This window comes from Mya arenaria, chromosome 3, assembly GCF_026914265.1.
Source record: "Mya arenaria isolate MELC-2E11 chromosome 3, ASM2691426v1".
Classification (NCBI taxonomy): Eukaryota; Metazoa; Mollusca; class Bivalvia; order Myida; family Myidae; genus Mya; species Mya arenaria.
The window spans coordinates 64,728,349-64,754,384 of record NC_069124.1 but is presented as its reverse complement, the minus strand read 5'-3'; the positions used below and the strand labels follow the sequence as shown (position 1 = coordinate 64,754,384).

At 34.9% G+C, this 26,036-nt stretch overlaps 1 protein-coding gene across 1 annotated transcript; it reads left to right on the top strand.

The window, feature by feature from the left end:
* Nucleotides 1-351: 351 nt before the first annotated feature.
* LOC128228176 (uncharacterized) lies at nucleotides 352-20,585 on the top strand. The gene is made up of 18 exons (XM_052939336.1): nucleotides 352-621; nucleotides 2,464-2,591; nucleotides 3,334-3,480; nucleotides 8,665-8,759; nucleotides 9,042-9,227; nucleotides 10,072-10,098; nucleotides 10,522-10,551; nucleotides 10,791-10,814; nucleotides 11,091-11,120; nucleotides 11,360-11,383; nucleotides 11,800-11,820; nucleotides 14,336-14,657; nucleotides 15,036-15,099; nucleotides 15,404-15,582; nucleotides 15,787-16,033; nucleotides 16,835-16,950; nucleotides 17,218-17,336; nucleotides 18,468-20,585. The coding sequence occupies exons 1-18, from the start codon at nucleotides 498-500 to the stop codon at nucleotides 18,553-18,555; spliced, it is 1,971 nt and encodes a 656-aa protein (XP_052795296.1). The 5' UTR covers nucleotides 352-497; the 3' UTR covers nucleotides 18,556-20,585.
* The last annotated feature ends 5,451 nt before the right edge of the window (nucleotides 20,586-26,036 follow it).

The following is a 26,036-nucleotide window of genomic DNA, read 5'->3' as shown; positions in this document are numbered from 1 at the left end:
TATAGATACAATGAACCTTCTTCAAACAAGCAAACTACCAGCATTTAAACAGGTATTCTTTTTTAATAAATTATGTATTATTATTCACTTTAAACAGCTTTGTACTAGTTCCAAACTATAAATCTTTATGCTAGAGAGGCTACTGTTTATAGAAACTATGATCGACTATGATCAGGTTTCAAATCTTGCCATGGTAACTCAAACATTGTACAAGTACAAGTTAAACAAATAGCATACTTCTTTCAATGCCTTACTCATTGAAATAAAATCCATTGAAATCACTCCCAACCAATCAATATTGGACAATGGTTATAACTACCTCGTCTCCTCAAATATGTCTATATGCTCGTTCAGTGAAGTCAGTTATATCGATTCGCAATATTGAGTCAATACATTTGGAAATTATAGTCCGTATTCGTAGAACGGTGCCCAATATCTTAAGGCACCGAAGATTTGCAAAAAAACAATACTAATTCTTACGACAGAACATTAGCAAGATGAGTGAAACGATGGTTTATATAAATGACGGCGCGTGTCATCGTTATGTGTCTAATACAGTCAATATACAGAAACGGAATTTAATGGTCATCGCCAAGTTGGACAATGGATTTTTCTATCCAGGTATGAACTTTGTTTAACTAGTACGTTCGTGTCATGTTTGCGTATCATCGTGGGCACTATATTGGTTATACAAGTAAATAGTGATTGAAACTGTGGCTAATATGTTGATGCTTGTTATGTTCTAATATGATGTTTTCCGAGCTTTGAATTGTTAAAGTTGGGTGGGCTCAGGGGAAGGGCGGGATCGGGGTGTTTACTTTGGACAATACACATTTATGGTAGTAAAAGTAGGCATTCCCTAAGCGTGTGTGAGTTGGGGGAGGGTGTTCGAAACTTATCACATTGCACAATGCAAAATAGGCTAGGTACGTTAAGCAAAACCGAAGTGTGAGGATGTGTAGGGTGTGCGGGTTGGGGACGAAACTTACCACTATACACTATATGGTAATAAGTTAGGCATTACCAAAGTGTGCGTGTCGGGTTGGGGGTGGGTGAGAGGGGAAGATTAACTTTCCACATTACTCTATATGCTAGTAAAGTTAGACACTACCAAAGTGTGAGGGTGTGTGGGTGGGATGGGGACGAAAGTTACCACTTTAAACTCAATGGTAAGTTAAGTGTTACCGAAGTGTTTGTGTGGGGGATGAGGGGGGAGTCGCAACTTTCAGACTGTAGACTAGTAAAGTTAGGCATCACCAAAGTGTGAGGATGGGTGGGTTTAAGGGAGTCGCAACATTCCACATTACACTATATGCTAGTAAGGATTGGCAGTTTTAAAGATAACCTTATATGTTTGGAGCACCCAAAACTGATTACATTTTTTGAAAGTTGATATTATAATTTAATTTCCACCATTGCACTTGCACATATTTTTACAAGCAATAATCGATTGCATTGCGAATATTCAGGTATCAATACAGTCTTCAAGGTTGGTATGAGATCCTCTTTCAATACAATTTAAATATTTAATAGTTCTTTCATGACGTGATATTGATTATCGAAGAACTTTTAATGTGACAATAAATACGCAAAACGATAAAAACTTAATATATTTCGAAAATTTCAGCTTTAACTATAAAATCCTTAAATAAAGCGTAAAATATTATTATTATTAACTAAAAACACGATGTATGTCATTGAAAGGTATGTTATCATACAATTGATTATTCATGTAAGTGTATAATATTAGTACGCCACTATGCCTATGATAAAGATCATTCAAATACGTGTGAAACATGTGCCATGGCGATGATTAAGATCATTTTTACAAGTGTAAAACATGCGCCATGGCGATGATTGGGATCAATCATACAAGTGTGAAACATGTGCCACGGCGATGATTAAGATCATTTTTACAAGTGTAAAACATGCGCCATGGCGATGATTGGGATCAATCATACAAGCGTGAAACATGTGCCACGGCGATGATTAAGATCATTTTTACACGTGTAAAACATGCGCCATGGCGATGAGAGGGATCATTCATATAAGTGTGAAACATGTGTCATGGCGATGATTAAGATATTTTTTACAAGCTTAAAACATGCGCCATGGCGATGATTAAGCTCATTCATATCAGTGTAAAGCATGTGGCATGGCGATGATTAAGATCATTCATATAAGTGTAAAACATGCGTCATGGCGATGATTAAGATCATTCATATAAGTGTAAGGCGTGTGCCATTGGTATGATGAAGATCATTTACAAAAGTGTTCAGCATGTAATGGAGAAGATTGAGATCATTAATATAAGAGTAAAACATGTCATGCAGAGGATTAGGATCATTAGTATATGTGTAAAGCATGTCATGAAGACGATTAAGATCACTTATTATAGTGTAAAGCATGAAAATGAACGCTTTCTCAATTCCGCATTAAATATTTCATGAATTCAATTCTCAGGCCACGTCATCCAACAGTGGGGCAAACCGGAAGAAGCGGAAGTAAATTTCTACCAGTGGGGTCGGAGGCGTGTTCACCGGAACAACGTTATTGCTATTGGCGGAGCTGTGTCCTGCCCGCCACTACATGTAAGAACAGCCAAATACAACGATACATTCAGTATGTTTATCAAAATGAGTTTGGAACCTCAACTTCTTTATAATATAACATCCTAGAAGTATTTGACATGTGTATGCAAATATTTTATACCATATCAGTTAAAAGTTCTTGGATAACAAATTATGTGTGTCAATGTTGCTTCCTTTCATCTTTAATGTGGGGATATAACTAAAATTGTGTACTATGAGCATTAAATAAATAAGCCGGTAACTTGTTAATCAAATTATTATTTTCCCATTCCATAACTCGCGATTAGCGTCCGATACATGTACTGTATTGATTCTTCTTATTTACTCATTTCAGTTTTAGTTTACATAGTGTTGTGGGTTTTCCACTTTAAAGGATTTGCGGTGGGCTTTTATGACAATTGTCGTTTTGACAAAAAGGGGAATATACTAACATGATTCATATAATGTTCAACCTGTTGTCAAACCTTTTATTCAACAAACGTACATATCAATGAATGACACTTGGTACAATTTATTTTCTAAATGATAAGAGGTCAATGCTTCTCAAATGATAACAAATAAGAGTTTTATCTGGGTAGGGAAAAAATTATATTCTCTTCCAGGAGGGAAATGGTGCGCATCATTACCGCCACACATAGTTCTAATGAAAACAAAGGATTGATACGAATCACATTAGTGGCATGAGCATTTACATGAAAAGCATGGCTGTACTTGTATTGTTAAAGGAACGCTTGTTTGCCAGGTGTGGGACTACGTTTTGACGCGGATGAGAGTGATGGGACCGAGCGGTATGTATATGCAGTATATGCCGGGAAGAGTCTGCTACGTGCCTCGTCTACCGCCCCTCGAACACAGATTCTACTCCGTTAGACTTTACAATGGCAAAGTCGTGAGTTCTTTAATATGTATATACATCTGAAGCAGCTGTCTCGGTTCGATTAAAACACTTCATTGGCGACAGGAGCGATTCATACAAGACCGGCTAAGCCCTTGTTTAAAAAGTATCTGTCTTGATTAATACCAGCTTTCCAGCCCCGGTTACGAGTTTAAGGCCCTGATGACACACCAGAGTGTCAAATTTCAAGTGTATTGTTTATTGGCTAATTGATATCGTATTAATCGAGGGCTGTAGTCGAAGAGAAGGGATAAATAGGTTATGCTTTGACTAATCAACGTTCTTTCATAACAGACAAGTATTAGACCCAATAAGAACCATAAAGGGGGAGGGGGGCACTTGCTGCAGCACTTAGAAAATGGAAATGTTATGTAATTTAAACTTCGTTTTTAAAGAAATCGTTAAGAGTTATATCCCAGGCAAAAATGATTAGTGAATTATTATGTTTTTTCTATCGATAGATGATATATATATTATAATTAAGTTGTTTGAAGAAGGAGTTTCCGTTGTTTTAGAATGAAAAACGGATAATTGGTGTAGTGAAGGAGGTATTCTTGCATTTATGTAGTTATTCAAGAAATGTATTTCCTCGAATGAAACTGTTTCCTATCATACTTGAGAGCGGTTTCACGCTTCATGTTTGCCCGCTATGAAAAGAAACGAACTTTAATGCACTATTTCTGATTTTCAAACTTAATATGAATAAGTTTCATTTGCACAGTTAAGCAATTTATAGTATGTATTATATATTCTGATTGGACAAGGAGACAAGTAACCTTTTGAGATTTAATCAATAGAATTGATATAATTGATGTTTAACATATCAGAAATGTGCTCTTCAACATTGCCATAACAGATGCGAACAGAAATGGTATAAATTGGCATTTTAATAACAACTAAATAGTTGGTTTGATTCAGTTAATGTATTTGTTTTGAAGACTCCTCAGATTTACATCATTTTTAGCTCGACTATTCGAAGAATAAGGAGAGCTATACTACTCACCCAAGCGTCGGCGTCGGTATTGGCGTCACCCCTTGGTTAAGGTTTTGCATGTCAGCACACATAGGTAAATATCTCAGCAACTACTTGAGGTATTGCATTGAGACTTGATACAATTGTATTCAACCATCCAACCTTCTTAATTAACCAAGTTAGATAAATCTAGTTTGCATTTAATGCAAATAATGGGGCTTTATTATTTGGCTTAGAAATTCTGGTTAAGGTTTTGCATGTAAGCACACATAGGTTAATATCTCAGCAACTGCTTAAGGTATTGCATTGAGACTTGATACAATGGTACTAAACCATCTAACCTACCTAATTAACCAAGTTAGAAAACTCTAGTTTGCATTTAATGCAAATAATTACCCTTTATTATTCGACTTAGAAATTCTGGTTAAGGTTTTGCGTGTAAGCACACATGGGTTAATATCTCAGCAACTACTTGAGGTATTGCATTGAGACTTAATACAATAGTACTCAACCATCCAACCTACTAAATTAATCAAGTTAGATAACTCTAGTTTGCATTTAATGCAAAATAATTGCCCTTTATTATTAGACTTAGAAATTCAGGTTAAGGTTTTGCATGTAACCACTTTTAAGTCAATACCTCAGCGAATACATCATGTATTGCATTGAAACTTTACACACAGGCTCCCAACCATTTAACCTTCTTATTTAATCAAGTAAGATAACTCTATCTTTCATATTATATAATTTTTGCCCCTTTATTATGCGACTTAGAAATTCTAGTTAAGGTCTTGCATGTTAGCACACATAGGATACTATCTCAGCAACTACATGTACTTGATGTATTGCATTGAGACTTTATACAATGGTATTCAACAACCCAACCTAATTGAATAACCAAGTTAGATAACTGTATTCTGCATAATTATAATGGCCCTTTATTATTTCACTTTAAAATTCTGGTTAAAATTTTGCATGTAACAACATTTATGTTAATATCTCAGCACATCATTTATTGCATTGAAATCTAATCTAACAGTGATCCATGCATGTTTCGCAAAAACTTTTCAATCCTTACACTGAAAAGCGGCGGAATAGTCGAGCGCGCTGTCTCTGTGACAGCTCTTGTTACTCTTATCATTGTTATATTAACTAATTGCCATGAATACTATTTACAAGTTCATCAATGGAACTCGTTTCTGTTTTTTTTGGTTAAAGTTTGATGGAATACAATAGGTTATGCTTTACTTCGCCTAGCAGAGATTTTTCTTATTGAATTTGTTATAAAGAAAATAATCACGTAAAATAAAGATTGGATTCATGACAATACCAACGCCAATAAAAATATTATATGTAAACGTTTACTTGAATAACACACATGTACTTCAGTTACACATGTCAATACTGACTATGGCATTGAGTAAACGTTTACTTAAGTCGCACATGTCAATACTGAATACAGCTTTTATTATACGTGTACTTGAGTTACACATGTCAATACTGACTATAGCTGTGGATATACATGTAGTTGAGCTACAGATGTCAATACTGACTATAGCTGTGGATATACGTGTAGGTGAGTTACACATGTCAATACTGACTATAGCTGTGGATGTACGTGTAGTTGAGTTACACATGTCAATACTGACTATAGCTATGAATATACGTGTACTTGAGCTACACATGTCAATACTGACTATAGCTATGGATATACGTGTACTTGAGCTACACACGTCAATACTGACTATAGTTATGGATGTACGTGTACTTGAGCTACACACGTCAATACTGACTATAACTATGGATAAACGTGTAGTTGAGTTACACACGTCAATAATGACTATAGCTATGGATATACGTGTAGTTGACTTACACACGTTAATACTGACTATAGCTATGGATATACGTGTACTTCGGTTACACACCTCAATACTGACTATAGCAATGGATATACGTGTACTTGAGCTACACACGTCAATACTGACTATAGCTATAGATAAACGTGTACTTAAGTTACACACGTCAATACTGACTATAGCTATAGATAAACGTGTACTTAAGTTACACACGTCAATACTGACTATAGCTATAGATAAACGTGTACTTGAGTTACACATGTCAATACTGACTATAGCTATGGATATACGTGTAGTTGAGTTACACACGTCAATACTGACTATAGCTATGGGTATACGTGAACTTGAGTTACACACGTCAATACTGACTATAGCTATGGATGTACATGTACTTGAATCACACACCTCAATGCTGACTATAGCTATAGATAAACGTGTACTTAAGTTACACACGTCAATACTGACTATAGCTATAGATAAACGTGTACTTGAGTTACACATGTCAATACTGACTATAGTTATGGATATACGTGTAGTTAAGTTACACACGTCAATACTGACTATAGCTATGGATATACGTGTAGTTGAGTTACACACGTCAATACTGACTATAGCTATGGGTATACGTGAACTACATTTACACACGTCAATACTGACTATAGCTATGGATGTACATGTACTTGAGTCACACATGTCAATACTGACTATAGCTATGGATGTACGTGTACTCGAGTTACACATGTCAATACTGACTAAAGCTATGGATATACGTGTACTTGAGTTATACTTGTCAATACTGACTATAACTATCGATGTACGTGTACTTTTGTACACATGTCAATACTGACTATAGTTATGGATGTACGTGTACTTGAGTTACACTTGTCAATACTGACTATAACTATCGATGTACGTGTACTTGAGTTACATATGTCAATACTGACTATAACTATCGATGTACGTGTACTTGAGTGACACATGTCAATACTGACTATAGCTATCGATGTACGTGTACTTAAGTTACACATGTCAATACTTATTATTGCGATCGATATACGTGAACTTGAATTACACATGTAAAAACTGACTATAGCTATGGATATACGTGGACTTTAGTTGTACATGCCAATATTGACTATGGCTATCGATAAACGTGTACTTGAGTCACACATGTCAATACTGACTAAGCTATGGATGCAGGTTTACTTGAGTTGCACATGTCAATATGGCTATGACAATCGATGTACGTATTCTTAAGTTACGCATGTCAATACTGACTATAGCTAAATATATACATGTACTTGAGTTACACACGTCAATACTTACTATTGTTGTCGATATATGGCTATTGCTATGGATGTACGTGCAATTGAGTTACACATGTCAATACTGACTATAGCTAAAGATATACATGTACTTGAGTTACACATGTCAATACTGACTATAGCTGTCGAAATATGGCTATGGCTATGGATGTACGTGCAATGCAATTGAGTTACACATGTGAATACTGACTATAGCTAAATATATACATGTACTTGAGTTACACATGTCAATACTGACTATAGCTGTCGATATATGGCTATGGCTATGGATGTACGTGCAATTGAGTTACACATGTTAATACTGACTTTAGCTATCGATCTACGTGTACTTGAGTTAGAGATTTCAATACTGACTTCAGCTGTCTATAATCAGTAGAACGTACATAGGTTGGCTATACTTCAAGAGGAAGTTAATTCAAAAGTTTAGAAAAAGTCAAAGAGGAAATCTGTTGTTAATAATAAACTCGATGTTCGACCATCCTTATGATAAGATGATCTCACGAGAATGAAGTAGTAATAAACTTAATTGCCTTTTCAAGAAAAACGAAAAGAAATGTCATGCTCTTTATCCAAATATGTTCTTATATGGCAAAGAAAAGAAACACACGTGAACAAAAACTCATATGAAAGTAAATGAATGCATTTCTATTTTAGTTTTTTTTAGTTTTTATTTATTGTTTTTCGGAAAGAGAAAATAAATACCAATGTGTTCTGAGAGATAAATTGAAGGTTAAATAAATGCTATAGGGTATTAAGTGAATTAATATATCACAAACGTTAATATATCGTTTGAAGTTATAAGTAATGTAATTTTTGAATCTATGTTTTAAAGTGATTTCATATATTAAAAGATATTACAGTAGTAAACCATTTTACATCTTAATAAAAAGCACAGTAATCAATATCTATATATAAGAAAGGTGCCTTACAGAATGCATATGTTATTTAAACATAAGGTCAAGAACAAATGCATAATATAATCATACTTTAATAAAGAAAACACAATATTGTTGAACTACGCTAGGTGGAGAAGAAGCGGAAATTGCTGGTAAAGATCGGCAAGTCCCGCTACCTTGGAATACTCAGCTGTATCGGACTGGACGGTTACCTGCGGGAAAGGTATTACTTTAATACATGTAGCTGCACAAATAACTACCGCGTGTAATTTGATTTTTAGAATTACTTACATTCAACACATTTATATGTAGATCACCAATATCTCAAGTCTAAATCATAGGCTATACCTTTTTAGCGAAAGAGGCATTTGCACGGCTAATGTTTATCACATTTTGTTAGTGTCTTATGGAAATCAAGGTCTTTAATCATTTGAAAGATCTATTTTCATTTTATCTTATTTATATTTACTTATATTTATTTATTTATTATTTATTTTAAATGCAGGTGCCAAGACGATAAATCCTTGGTTTTCCTGAATGATGATGATGATGATGATGACAATTATGATGATGATGATGATGATGACAACGATTGCGGCAAAAGAGATAAAGATGACAGCGATGATAGTGATAGTGATTCTAAAAAGGAAAACAAAAAAGAACGAAAGAAAAAGGAAGACGACAGCGACAGGTAAAGAAAAAAGAATCTTTTTAAGTTATTTAGATACTATATTAAATACAGTAAAACCCAATTGGGTCGAACTCCAAAGGACCGGCGAAAATATCTCGAGCTACGTACGATTCGAGACAAGCGGGAATGCCACCAAGCAATTTGAACCAAGCGAGTTCGAGCCAAGGGGGTTCTACTGTACGGTATAATTGGTCGGTGCGTGTGTGGTGTCTTGTATATCGTTTCTTATTGTTTGGTATAGAAACAAGTGCTAGTGCTGGTGTTAAGTGTGAAAATGGCGACAATATAATGTCTTTGAATCGTTAAACACTGCCTTGGGTTATTCATCAGATCCGTGTACTTGTAGTTAGGCTGGTGTCATGATAAAAATAGAACTGTAGTGCATACATTATTCCTTAATTCCTAAATTCCTAAACATCAAAAATTTATAAATATACCATTGGTGCACCTATACTTTCTTAAAATAGTATATATGAACCGCTTAAGTATTGGTGCATATGGGTGAATTATACCTAAATGTATTGGTGCCATTCGCCTTTACGCACTTTTATGTGAAACCTGGCAGGTTTTAATGGGATTTGTTTTAATTTTATGATATTTTAGATGTTCTATTTCGTCTGAATGCATTGTTTAAGAACCATAAAAGCTAACGTCATTGTTATAAAATACTTGCGTCCAAAATACGACTCACTTTAAATCAAAATACTAATGTAAAGTGTCCATGACCGTTTCTTTGGTTTCAGGAACATTTGAATGGATCAATGAATATCTTACTTTCAAAATACTTGACGAATTACAAACATTTGATCATATATGGTCTAACTAGAGTTTGATTTAATTCCAGAGGCAGAAAAAAGAAGAAGGAAAGGAGGTAACAGTAAAGATTTACATGAAAAATAGCATGCTGTATGTGTATAAGGGAGGCAATCACGTCATGATTAAGCTTAAATATTGAAGCAGTTTTTTGCCCGTATATGACATTCAAAATATCACTGCGGTCCCATGACCTGCCAGTGAACTATCGCATGGTCACGTGTCAAAAAGGTTGAAGAGTCAAAATATCTCTTTTTAGGGAAATTGGATTTTACCATTAAAGACAAAGTGAGGTATAATAAAACTAATTAATGTATTTTTCAAAAACAAATACCCTTGAGATAAGAAAAAATTATAAAAAGTGAAATTCATCTTCAATATCAATTGATTTGCAACACAAAAAGTATCAATCTTGAAAATACACAAAGAAACTATCATGCACTAGTGTAGTACAGCTTAATCATGTGTCCATATTTTTCAGACAAAGATCGAAGGAAAAAGAAAAGAAAATGTAACAATCAGATTCCTTTCATGTTTTTACTTGTATAAGTTCAGCGAATGAACATTTATTTAAGTGGTGAACAACAACAGCATCTACAACAATAACAACTACAACAACAACTGTAGCAACTACATCGGTTGCTGTTGATGATAATGCTAGTATATATATCGTAGTTTACATTTAAACATAATCAAAATTAAGTTTTACTTTTAATTTCAGTGAGTTTAATTTATTTCCATATTTTACAGGCACGTGACGATAAAAGATGAAAGGTAAAGTTAGCTTTATTTCCTGTTTATGAAATGAAAGGAGCCAAGACAATCTTCAATTGCGATACAGCCCCCTTTACTAGTATCCTAACTAAAGTATGAGAAAGGGAGGGTTTTTTTCATAATATGCTGACAAAAGGATTGCTTTTCATCACAAATTATGTATCTATAATTATTGAGCTTTAATTCCCATGTCTTCGCCAAATGATATGCTAAGTTTTCATTTTTCATCTAAAATACCTGTGTAGCACAGCTTAATCATGTGTCCATATTTTTCAGGCAAAGATCGAAGGAAAAAGAAAAGAAAAGGTAACAATCAGATTCCTTTCATGTTTTTACTTGTATAAGTTCAGCGAATGAACATTTATTTAAGTGGTGAACAATAACATCATCTACAACAATAACAACTACAACAACAATTGTAGCAACTACAACGGTTGCTGTTGATGATAATGCTAGTATATCTATCGAAGTTTACATTTAAACATAATCAAAATTAAGTTTTACTTTTAATTTCAGTGAGTTTAATTTATTTCCATATTTTACAGGCACGTGACGAAGAAAGATGAAAGGTAAAGTTAGCGTTATTTTCTATTTATGAAATGAAAGGAGCCAAGACAATCTTCAATTGCGATACAGCCCCCTTTACTAATAGCCTAACTAAAGCATGAGAAAGGGAATTTTTTTCATAATATGCTGTCAAAAGGATTTCTTTTCATCACTAATTATGTATCTATAATTATTGAGCTTTTATTCCCATGTCTTCGCCAAATGATATGCTAAGATAACATTTTTCATCTAAAATACCTGCGGAAATCAACACATCCAATCCATTTCAATGATATGGTTTTGTTGTGAGCTTCATGCGTCGGGAGCGTGATATAATATTTGTATTGAAAAACAAAATGTATTTCATATTAAACTGTATTTTCTAAAACAATAAAGACAATAATTTGTATGATGAAAATACGGCGTATTCATGTTGCAGGATTTTCGTAATCGGAGGAAGGTAATTTGTATGTTTTGACGACCTCTGCTTCGGCTCTAGCTTTTGTCAATATTTATCATCACTTCGGAAACCACGAGTCCACAAAACATTTCCCCTCGTCGGAAACCACGAGTCCACAAATTATTTTCCCCTTCCCAAACCATGAGTCCACAAATCTTTTCCCCCTTCCCAAACCATGAGTCCACAAATCATTTTTCCCCCGTCCAAAACTGTTAGTCCACAAATCCTTTTTCCACCGTCCAAAACTGTAAGTCCACAAATTCTTTCTCACTTCTGAAACCATGAGTCCTCAAATCTTTTCCCCCCTACCGAAATCATAAGTCCCCAAATCCTTTCTCCCATTCCGAAACCATGAGTCCACTAATATTTTCCTCTCTTCCGAAACCATGAGTCCCCAAATCATTTCCCCTCTTCCGAGACCATGAGTCCCCAAATCATTTCCCCTCTTCCGAGACCATGAGTCCACAAATCATTTCCGCTCTTCCAAAACCATGAGTCCACTAATATTTTCCCCTCTTCCGAAACCATGAGTCCACAAATCATTTCCGCTCTTCCGAAACCATGAGTCCACAAATCTTTTCCGCTCTTCCGAGACCATGAGTCCACAAATCTTTTCTCCCATTCCGAAACCATGAATCCACTAATATTTTCCTCTCTTCCGAAACCATGAGTCCATAAATCATTTGCCCTTTTCCGAAACCATGAGTCCATAAATCATTTGCCCATTTCCGAAGCCATGAGTCCATAAATCCTTAATCTCAATAGTCAAGATGTAGCACCAATCACATGGTACACCGACAATCAAACAGTGCGTCTAAATGCTTTCGAGTTATCCATAGATAAACACTACCGCCTAGCTTATATATAAATATATATATATATATATATATATATATATATATATATATATATATATATATATATATATATATATATATATATTATAATTATATGTGTTCCATGTGTCGTTTTAAATAACACTGTACATATTTTTATAAGCTACTAGTGCTTTCCATTGATGCTAGTCTTTATCTCTTTACGTAACCTGTTATAAACATTTATCAGTTGTGTTTCTTGTAAAAATAACTCTTTTAATCATGTATAATGTTATCTCGTTTTATTTATTTTATACAGAAATAAATCTATCTATCTATCTATCAATCACTATGAGCAACATGTATCTTTATTTTTAATTTATTAATTCTTTTAAGACTGCCCTTAATGTTTTGTTGTTCTGTTTTGGAAGTGTTGTTTACAAGTATGTGGATATGTCTTAGTTATAGAATATGCTTAGTAGTTACTAAGCCCTTTACCTCTAATCTCTATTTGTGTAGTCTTAACATGCTCAATAGCCTACTCTTTCCTACTATGTTTTCTAAAATTGCAATTTTCTAATCATTTGTCACATTTTCCTCGATAATGTCTGTAATAACATGCGCTTTGAGTGGCTTTTTGTATTTCATTTGGTTTTTTTTGAAATCTACTTTTGTATCAATATTGTTTGCATTTTTGGAGTTGAGCTTAATCCAATATTGAAATAAGACATAAGCACATCGTCTGAATAATCTTGTTATTATATCATTAAAAAACAAATCTTCTCAACAGTGATAATTTAATTTTTTCTATATGTTTTTAATGTTTTATATTTTTAGAATTGATGTATCAATAATCAATAAATATGATATCATTCTAAGTCTTAACTAGTTTTCTAATACTATTGTAATTTATATATATCCGACGTGATTTTTTTTATCTCTCATCTCTCATCATGAATATTAATATAAGCATAAAAACTCATGAATTATTTAAAATATGAATTTGGAAATATTTTTCACCACAATGCTTGTTGCTTTGCGTAGTTAAACTTAATGCATTTTTTGTTTTGCAGTCCAGAAGGATGTGGGATCACATAGCATCATATTATTATATTTTTTTTAAATCTTAAACAACAGGCTAGCGTTTAGGAGAATGGCAACATTGCTGAGAAACAATTGTAAATCCGCATTTTTCTATCGCATCATCAACATTTTAGCAATATAGCACATTTCTAAAAGTCATTCCTTGAGTGAGAATGAGTCAGTGTTTCAAGAAAAGATACCTTAAGATAATATTAACTTAAGTTTCGTATGTTGTGAATGTTATATGCCGAGCTTTTCGCGCATGCTTTGTCTTTATTCCTTTACATTTAATTGCGCTTGATATTGTATTACCAAAACTTAGTGCAAGAACTTAATAACTGCATACAGTCGAACTCCGTTGGCTCGAACTCGCTTGGCTCGAAATTACTCCTTGGCCCAAACAAGATATTAAGGACTTTTTTACACTGAAGGTTAGCCAACGGGGTTCGACTGTATATAAATAGAAGCACTTACTGATTTCTTGCATTTAGGTGAAAAACTATCGATTATAATTAAATGCTATTGTTAAATGTATTTAACTATGGCCTGGTTTTAAAATCCTTAAATCATTATTGTTTCAAATGAAATAAGCGGTATATCTTTAATCTATGTTGCAGTCTTGAACGTAAACCAGAAAAAGAAAAACACTGTTGCACCACCAAAATTGAAAAGGAAATCCAGACTATTGGTGACAGAATTGATCAGAACGGAGACAAAATCGGGCAAGAGATCCAGACGTCTCGGATCCAGATTTCGGAGCATTTAATTGCACTAGAGCGACAAATGGAAAAGAAAACCGAACACAATGAAGTAAATGTGCAGATACTCGATGCGAAAATCAATACAGTTGGTATGGAAGTGAGGAAGGAAGTACACGTCACTGGTGAAAAGATTGTAACCGAAATTAAAGCTCTCGGCAAGAAATGTTGTGGAAAAAAGGTGGGCAAACTTTATAGATATATAATCTTTTGTTTAAGTGGAGTCTATTCTTCAAACTGTTGGCGTATTGTCGGCAAATCCTTATGTTAAGAAAGTACAAGAAAGCATCGACAAGTTAATGATAAAAATTTGAATTCGAGAACCATATATATTTTTCTATCGTGAGACATTTTGAAGAAAGCTTTGACTGGTATTAAGTATAAAATTAGCAAGGCCCAGTAAATTCGTGAGTGCTTATGATTGTTAATCATGTATATTGCACTTAAATGTACAGGTTCTGACGTTCCATATACATTTTCAAAAACGTTAAACTGCTTTAAGAACTAATCTCCAGGAATCTAAACTAAGTATACTAAATATTGAATATATTATTTTTAGACCACGATTCCACCACCCCCGACACCACCCACACCCCCACCCCCACCCTCACCACCGCCAACAGGTACGCACAACTGTATGTTGTATATATGTATTTATTAACACAATCTTAAGCAGGATGATATTTTGATATATACGAGTATATTATACTCATACAAATGTAATTCATTTAAAAGCGGTAAAAATAATAACAGCAATAAAACTAAAACGAATATAATGACAATGATTGTAGATTCTGTCAGTTCGGATGACTTTCAGACGAAATATTCACAGGAAGGAAATAACCCACATTCTATAAAAGAGATATGAGTACGATCATATTCAGAAATGTGATGCTTAACTGTACATTAGTGCTTCCAAATTTGCAGATGGTCCTCAAGTTCGCGATGTGGTATTGGGAAAATGGGCGGATGATTGCTGGTATTACTTTGGACGAGTAGTAAGCAGAGAAAATGAATCTTTTTGGGTGAAAGATAGTCTTGGCCATGAGGAGAAAATGGACCGTAATTCCATTCTTACGGAAGAGGATCGAAGACGATCAATCAAGGTCTGGACGATTTTCAACAGTTAAATTAGAATTAAGAAACCTTGAACATGTGTATTATATGTGTAGCACCAAGAGCTTTGATTTTCAAGGTGAATTTAGAAAACTCTGAGATGAAAATGGTCTTAATAAAATGCTTGTTTAAGCACACGACCCATACACCAAAAACAATTTTTGAATAGCATTGTGATATGTTTGTTTTTTCAGAACAACGATTATGTTATAGCGCCTCTGCCACGTTACATAGAAAGTTTTGGCCCGGGCAAAATTATAAACGGAGGCAGCGAAATTGAATTCTTTAACGGGGAAATAGCGGATGTGCGATGGGACACTACCTATAAGATTACCAAAAGAAGATACGAAAGGGATGTGAAAGACATTAAGAAACGAGAGGAAGATATACAGGATAAAAAAGTCCTCGTGCTGAACAAGAATGCCGGACGATTTATACTGAGTAAGTCGGGCAATCTGGAGTTTATTAAAATGGTTGGCACATCCAGGTTTAGAGCTAGACACATAACCCGTTAATTTTTCAAATACCTATAATAATTACACTACTACTACGCTTCCTCATACTTGAACACATATCAACCTAAGAATTGATCTGTATTTTGCACACTGGTCGAGCACACGAAAATTACAAATAAATCCTTATATAATACATTTTTTCTTTGTTTGTTTTAATCGGCATATTACGTCTGTATAAAAGGAATGGCAGATATTCGAAACATTGGTCAAATTGCATCGGGCTAGGTTACACAGGGTGAAGTAATTGATAAACGATGACCGGTTCATGCAATATGAACGTCAGTTTTAATATATATATAACGACGCTTGTGATTGGTCAAATGATGCTTTATCGCTTAGATGTATGTGACACCGATGAAATAAGTGACTACATTGACAGCGCCGCTGTCAGACCATCCGAATTAATATTTTTTCAATTGTCTTGCATTGACCATAAATTCGATACCACCGATGAACCACAATACTCAGCAGTTCAACACATAAATGATTAATATCTGTCAGCTGGAGCGGCTCCAGAAGCTGAGGGGGCGTAAGCGATAACGGTGTATTTTGGTGTATTCTGTGTATTCTGTGTATGTGTATACGTTCGAGTGGCCGTGGTGATTGCGTAGTGGTGGTTTTTATTCGCTTGTGCATAGTGAGGAAATAATTTGTTAAGGAATTAAAATGTAAAGAGAATTGTACTAGTGTTCGCAAAATAATTACGATGATCGACCTTTTATTCCAGCCACGATAGAAAACCCTTTGGGCAAGGAATATTTTAAAACCGCTGAAGGCCGTGAGGAACCTGGAGAAATTATTTTGCCACAAAAGCAAGTCTCTGTTTTGGACGCGGACAGAAAGGTCAGTGTGAACTCTTTTGTATATGCATTTTTATCGATGTAAACAAATTGCATTGAAACATGTCTTTGGTAATAAGTTATAACCTTCATTTCCAGCTAAAGAAATAACATAACGGCCGTCAATATGTTACGCGCTTAATCGTTAAGAACTAAACATAAATAACACCATAATTAGTTTCTCCGCCTGCCTAAAACAATCTATATGATAGAATATTATATTCTATCTAGGTATATTTTTTACTCAATACCCCATTTATTTTACATGTAGAAGTGGAAGTACGTAGCTGCTCCAATTAAAGACGGGGATGAAACGTACTACCTGCCAGCAAGGGTAAACTGGCCCAAAAACAACGGGAAACCGATTATCACGTATTGCAATGGCACAAGGTACTGTACTTGCACAGGGATTTATTGTTCAATGGTCAAAAGAGTATTGCGAAGGTTTCATTTTTTTTAGAAAAAAGGACAAAACCATTATTTTAATAAATGTGTGTTATCAACACGGTAGTAGTAAACATGATTTCGAGTAAAGACATTTCCGCTCATTGATACTATAATATTTCTTCAATCATTCATTCCCACTGAGATATTCTTCACTTTCTCCCTCCTGTCTGAAAATCGACATCAGAACCGAGTCAATTATGATTCATTCATTTTATAACTACGAAAAGCTAAAGCTGTTTCAATAATAATTAAATGTAAAGTAATTCCACAGTATCTGCTATGCCTTTTTCAATTTAAAAACATTTTGATTATACTGTTAACACTATCTTTGAGGAGGTGTAATGATATTAGTTTTCAGCTTTCTCCTCAATGCTTACAATGATACAGGTATAATATATAAATATATGTTTCAATGTATTTTAATAAAATAAATACATTCGGAACTGCTCGGCCATTTTCTATCGAAAACAACCTCGGATGTATATGGACAGTTTCTGTCAGAAATCTTTACGCTGCAAGTATAGATCGTCGAGTAATTTCAATTTAAGCAGTAAAGAAAACATTACTTCACTCTTGGGAATCTCAATTATACTTGCAATAATACACTTCACTAGTAATCAATTTAAACTTAGATATACACATACACGTTAAAACACTTCATTTAATTAATGATATATTTCAAAACTTTACGAACTACTTATACTGTTGTACCGCCAATGTTTAAACTGCATGTAACTACGATCATTGTACATGGAATCTCCTGTGAAATAAATCTAAAAAGTACAAACATTTAAAATGTCATAACTTCATTAGCGTCTTACCAGTCGTATTTTACGAAAAATACGACTGGTATTGGTAATTTAGCCTTGGGTGAAATGATGCCACAGTCACCGCTTATCGGAATGATAGTACATACAGTTTGGTATGAATTTAGAGCATTAAGTCAATAATGTATCAATATAGTTAGTCGGTATTAACAACCAATGTTCGCAGTATTTTATATAACAATAGTCATGATCAAAATTCAAGTAGCAACTTGCACGGTTATTACCTTGGTGGGTTTTTTTATTTCAGGGAAAGAACCGTTGCTATAAGTGACTGTCACTATCTCTACGAGAGGTTATACAACCTCGGCATCAAGCTTTACAAGAGAAACAAATAAAACATATTATATTAGATATGTTGGGCAGAAATATTCTCGGCCTTTTTTACAGAATAAACTTTGATGCTTGAGACCTGTTTATACACACATATATATATATAAAGGATATATCAGATTGATTTTGACGTTACATTGAATACATGATTTTCCCAAACTTTATGGGGTTTTTTGTTTCGTTTAGTTTCTTTTTATGTTGACATGGAGAACACAGCAGGAAAAAAAGTCATGTAAATTATGCTTAAAGAATTCAACATCATGTTTTCTTATTTCAGTTATTTGTTATGTATTTTAGTGAACTACACAAAGTAAAGCATGTACATTGTATATTCATGCGTTGTTTAATATGCATTTTTTCGAGAGCCTTATTAAGAATACCAACCTTTGTTATGTTTTTCTTTCCGTTTTACTTATTGATATTGTATTTCTTAACAATATACTACTACTACATGATTATTATACGAATAGCTGTTAATTTCATTTTTATAACGCGTTTCATGTTGCTAGGATCGTTTGTTTTTGTTGCTAAGACGATGATGAAAACAGGCACAATACAGTATCAGCTACTTTAGTTGAAATAATATATACACCTCAAATTTGACATTTTTACCTTAACCGTTTTCCAAGGGAATTATGCTTAATGCATACTTTCCTATTAATATATAGAGTCTATTTTATTGTTGTTGTTTGTTTGTTGTTGTTGTGGGGGGTTTTTGTTGGGTTTATTTATATTAATTTTAATTATTTTTTATTATTATTTTTATGGGGGTGGGGGAGGGGTAATAATGAAACAATTTTTAAGTCCTTAAAGTAATAGTTGTAATTTAACAAGCTACTAGTTATTATTTAACAATGTGATTAGTGTTTTGTATTGTTGTGGGATGCTGTCTCATTTTATTAAGGTACATTTATATATTTGTCATTCGACATTTGAAATTTATATCAACCAACTTAAGTGTAGGAAATCATTGCGTTGGTGTTGCTACAAGACAAGACAGTAAACTGACAATGAATGTATATTTCTTTGCCTCGGTTTGTAACTGTGAAACTTTGTTTTTGTTCTTTAACCAGAAGCTTGATTTTTTGTACAGACATGCATCATACATCGCCGTAACCATGGTACTAAATTTCGTTATTCTTCATAACAAAACATAGCGTAGTAGTTTATGGGCGGTATCCGACGATGACAAACATACATGCAGCAAAAATGTGCCCGTTAGTGTACGCCTTTTTAACAAAAAGCAGGTTAAACTATAATGTATGTTTTATTTCATAGTGTTGTTGTGTATCCTTTTATTGTACGCATGTTGCCTATGTTGGTCTTGGCAATAACTTGTTGTGGCAGCGTGTGTTATAGATTATGATTGTGTCAGCAATAAGTTATGTCAAACATAATTAGTGTGTGCGTGTGATATCGAACCCTGGTTTACATGTATCAATTCGGATCGTTGCTTGCGCCATATCGATCCTCCAAAACTACGAGGGCCTGATATTTAACTTAGTGTCACTAAATATAAAAAATATATAACTGGACTTGTCTGTGTTGTTCCCTTAACATTATTGGTTCAAAGACAAGAATAACTCTGTTCCTGTGCTAGCGCTAATGCCAATTGCGCTGTTCTGTGATATGTTTTATATTGAGTGACCAATGCCTGAATAACCTCAATATACCTCACCCTGTTACTTTTACCAAGTGATTTTTGTTTGAATAAACAAATAACAGTTCAATTATGCATCTTTGAAAGGATGTGTGCTTATTAGTGCCCTTTTATTCGGACAATAAAGTTTTACAAGACGATTGTCTAATGGAATGAGATGTGCAACTTTTAATTAACCAGTGTTGTAGGAATTGGGTTCTAACTGACATTATTATAACTGACTGTATTGCGCAGTCATTTACAATGTTTGCTCATTTGTTAACTTTGTTTTGTATATTTTGTGAATTACTGCTGACACACATGATTGTATGACTCTAACTTGTTACACTTTGCTTACTTAGTACGATGTATTCGGACAATAAAAGTTAAAAACAATTTAATAAGAAAAGTATTACTGCTGCTGCCGAATCAAGCATTAATGTCCATTCCATCTGCTGTATTTTATCTTGTTGATGTTGAAGAAGCTGCGGTTTTGAATAGAACGAAATGGGTTTCTGAAACAAAACAGAGCAATTTTGTGTCTTTAAAAGCTGAACATATCTCTGGAGACTAAAAGGCAGTGGAAATAAATTATGTTTTGAGTTCGTTCAACAGTGTCAACAAAACCTTTCTTCTGCCTCCATCAATTTATGGGGTCCACGCAAACCTGAACACGATACCTAAGTGGCAACCATACAAACGTTAACACGACTGCTTTATGGCACCAACATCAACGTAAACACGACACCTTTATGACGCCTACACAAACCTAAATACGACCCCTAACGGCATCAACATAAACCTTAACGCGAATCCTTTTCGACCTAAACGCAAACCGTAGAATAACAAGACCATGGGTGGCCTGCATGCAAACCGTTACATAAAACGACACTTGAATGGTCTCCATACAAACCGTAACATAACATGAACCTTATATTGCTTCCATGTAAACAAAAGCATTACCCGACCCTTGGATGGCCTCCATGCAAACCATAACATAACACGACCATTATATGGCCTCCATGCAAACAAAAGCATAACACGTCCATTATATGACCTCCATGCAATCTGTTACATTACACGGCCCTTGTATTTCCTCCATGCAAACAAAAGCATAACACGACCATTATATGACCTCCATGAAAACCGTAACATTACACGACCATTATATGGCCTCCAGGCAAACCGTAACATAACACGACCATTATATGACCTCCATGCAAACCGTAACATAACACGACCCTTATATGGCCTCAAGGCAAACCGTAATATTACACGGCCCTTTAATTGTCTTCATGCACACCGTATCATCACCCGAACCTTGGATGGCCTCTATGCAACCCATAACATAATATGACCCTTATAGGGCCTTCTTGCAAACCGTTACATAACAAAACCCTTTAATGACATCCACGTAAAATCTAAACATGACCAATTAACGTCATCCATGCAAACTATAATACGACCCTTTACGACATCAACGCAAACTCAAACACGATATTTTAGCAGCCTCAACGCCAACAGGGCAACATGAACCTTTACGATTACCACGCAAACCGTAACACGACCCCATATAAGTCTTCCATGTAAACCACAACACAATCCTTAATGGCCTCCACTCAAACATAAACACGGCCCTTTTACGACATCCATACAATTGGTAAACACGACTCTTTTAAATCCTCCACGTAAACCGTAACAAAACCTTTTTACGGTCTCCTCGCAAACTGTAAACAACCTTTACGGCCTCCATAAATACCGTAACACGACCTATTTATGGCCTCCATTCATACCGTAACATGACCTTATTTCGACATTCTCGCAAACTGTAACTCGATTTTCGTATGCCTCCGCACAAACTGTATCACGACTTATTTACGGCCACCATACATACCATAACACGACCTATTTAACGCGTCCATGCAAAACGTTTAATTGCATCCAGACATTCATAGCAAGAGCCTTTTACGGCCACAAGGCAAATTGTGAACAATACTGTTCTATGGCCTCCAGCGACCTGTAACACAAGCCTTTACGGATTCCGCGACCCTTTTGTGCGCCTCCAACCAAATGGTAATGTGGCCCTTTTATAGCCTCAAAGCAAATCGTAACAAGACCCTTGGTCGGCCTCCACGATTATATTAATATGGCCCTTGACGGTCTCCACGCAAACCGTAACATGACCCAATTACGGCATCCACGCAATTCGTAACATGACCACTTTACGGCCTCCTCGAACACCGTAACATGACATCTTTACGGTCTTCTTGCAAGCCGTAACCCGACCTCTTTATGACCTCCTCGCAAACCGTAATATGACCTCTTTACGGCCTCCTCACAAACCGTTACACGACCTATTTTAGTTCTCCTCACAAACCGTAACACGACCTCATTACGGTCTACTCACAAGCCGTAACACGACCTCTTTAAGACCTGTTCGCAAACCATAATACGACCTTATAACGTTATTTACACCAAGCGTAACACGACCACTTAATGGCTTCCACGCAGCCGTAACACTAACTCTTTACGGTTTTCTCGCAACCGTAACACAGCCCATTTACCGCCTCCATGCATACCGTAACACGAACTGTTTACGGCCTCCATACATACGGTAACATGACCTCATTTCGACTTCCACACAAAATCGTTACGGCCTCAACGCAAACCTCATTACGAATAATTCACGACCTCCATACAAACCGTAACACGACCTATCTATGGCATCCCTACATACCGCAATACATCTTTACGGCCTCCACGCAAACCTTTATACATACCAATTTCGACCTCCAATCAAACCGAAACACAACACCTTTACGGCCTCCAGTCATACATTTACATGGCCCTTTATGCACAAAACGTGTTGTTTTTTCAACATTAAATGGGCATAAACGAGGTTGGTATTCTACCACTAAGGTTGGTTTTCCACCACTTGTAGAGCATAGACACGTGGTATCCCACTTCCTTCAGACCACAACAATTGGTTGATTTTCCACCACGTGCAGACAACCAAACGTGGTTGAAGGTCAACTCGTACAGAGCATAAAAACGCAATCTTATCAAAAATAAGATCCCCAATATACGCTTCACGACGTTACGCTATAACGTAATGAAATGAAGTGAACGTCACGTAATGATTCCAATGTGAAAAACGTGGTTTGAAGTCCACCATCACAATTGAATCCTATAACCTATAAAGAAATTGTCTTGTTTATTGCATTACAGTATTGAAATTATAACCAACAAGCAGTTTATTGTACTAACAAGTATTAAAATTATCATCAACAAGCAGTTTATTGTACTACGAAACATTCACGAGTCCACCGCTAAATGATAAGACAACCTTTGATAATATCTACACGTAACGTAGAATATGAATATTCTAGCGATAGATTCAATGACGAAAATTGCTTGTACTAGAACGAATAAAATGACACAACATGCATAGCCTTTGATGTTAAGTCAACAAAAATTTAAAGTTTGAAGACAGATATCAAATAACAGATAACAGTAGCATCTTGTAGATTTTGTGTCTTTTTTACAACTAAAATGAACCATCTTCGAAACAACGAAAGCCTTGAATTGTGCAACCAATGTCTACCAATGTCTACCAAAGTATTCTTTACTTAATGATAATCCTGAAATATTTACCTTTTCCATGTTTTAACCTAACCATTTTTTGCCGTCAAATGTTCAAATATACTTCCCATTGTCACAGGAATTCATGCTGCCTCCCGATGATACTTTAAGCACATAACATGACGAATGTAGACACTGGTGTCCGCGGCATTAATGAAATTTCACGTATACTTATCTTACAATCTTATCATGATAACATTCTTACCAACAAAATGAAATAACAAATATTCATTTCCCCAAGAAGAAATATCAAAATTTAATATAAAATTTGTAAAATAATAAATTTCAAAGCAACAGCAAATAAGTAATTTATCATCCACTTAACAAGTTAAGGGGAATCATTATTTCATTGCATAACTAATATGTGTTCAATTGTTTCTTGAACGTCCATTTGCAAACATGGACCTCGCGGTTATAATTTCGTGAACTCAAGTGGTTTTCTAAAATAACCTTGTGAAAAAGGAAAGTATTCAACCTGAAGCTACGATAATACATTGCTATATACACTGCTATACCATTATTCCAACAACCTTTTGTAATCTGACTGTGTCCGTCAACAATTGTACAATTCACTAATATTGCCTTGTAGTTATTAACGCTTTCTAATTCAGAATGAAAAACGGACATATATTAAATGAATGTTAACGCTGCAATATAAAAAAACTCTAGTAGTGAACCGGGGTATGTGTAAGCTTCTTGATACTCGCACTCGGACCAGGCTGATTCGATAAGTGCTCCGATAAGATTGTAAGTCATTTTAGGTTTTTGTCTCCACCTCCAGCTTAATGCACAGACTGAGTGTACCCTGTTTAGAGCTTAACGATTTTAGCCTTCTTATATACCATGGCACGAACACATCGTGCATTTTTGCGAAAATCCTTCCGCCATACGTCAATTTTTGAAACAGAAGTAATTATATATCATATGAAATAAACAACTCGTGGATGTTAATCTTTTCATATTTGCTTTACCTGCCTTTGGGCGAACTCCAACGGCATAATGTTACATAAAAATATTTTTTTCTACGGCCAATAAGTATCTGTTTTACTGAACATTAAGTTGTCAATATTACATATAAAACACGTCGGATGAGAAGGTGTGAGGTATCAAGCGTTCGACAAAATAAACCAGATAACCTATGACCGCCATTTTCCACCGCCAACTACCTGTTTCTATTTATCTATTACCTGAGTTTTTCAATACAGAAACTAGTAATTTAATAATCTGTGTATTGCATAAGTCAGACATTGACAATAAACCGAGCCGGTTTTACCCGCACATTGTCTCAATGTGATAAACACTTCAACTAGTGAGTTTATAATCTGTTGATTGCTTTATGTTTAAGATGCATTCTAACTCCCAAATAAGATTTACCACAATTAATAATATTGTTTTAATATTCCAAAACGGATGAATACATGTCGAAAACAATGGTTCTTATGAAGGATACCGAGTTTAACTTGAAAGAAATAAGCATAAAACATGGTATTTCTACCTTGTGAGACAATAGTAGACCGCAGTGAATCTTTTAGCATTCACCAATCATTTAATATTCTTGCGCTTTCTGCTATTGAATACACGGTTACAATCTTGTTATCAGTAACTAATGTTTTTCATAAATGCATTATTTGGTAAGTAGTTTAAGGTTTATCAGTCAAAATTCATGTTTGTTATACATGTGTATGTATTGATTTTGAATAAGAGTGTCACTTTAAGTGTGACATTGACAGTAAACCGAGACCGAGCTGGTTGTAACGTGCGCTTTTCACATCGTCACAAATTGATTGTGGGAATATATATATATGACCTTTGATGTCTAAATTGAACCGACCCTCTGCACATCGTCTCACTATTGTGAACTCTTCTGGCTAGTTATTTTAAAATTCTAATAGCAGTTTAAGAGATATGGAGCAGCACGCTTTGTGACGGATAGACAGACAAACAGACGGAGGATGGCCAGACAACTAAAGCAAAAACAATATACCTCCTCATCTGTAGTGGTATACATGATTACTGCACATCATCACGTTAATTTACGTCGCACGCGCTGTTTGGTGAAATATTCAATAAAGATTTTTACATATAACACGTTAAATGAAAAAAAGTTTTTGTTCCGGATCGAATAATTCGACCCTCGGCCACGTTACATAGCTGAAAACTCGGCATGCACGCGCCTTCGCATGACACATATTATTTAGCTAACAT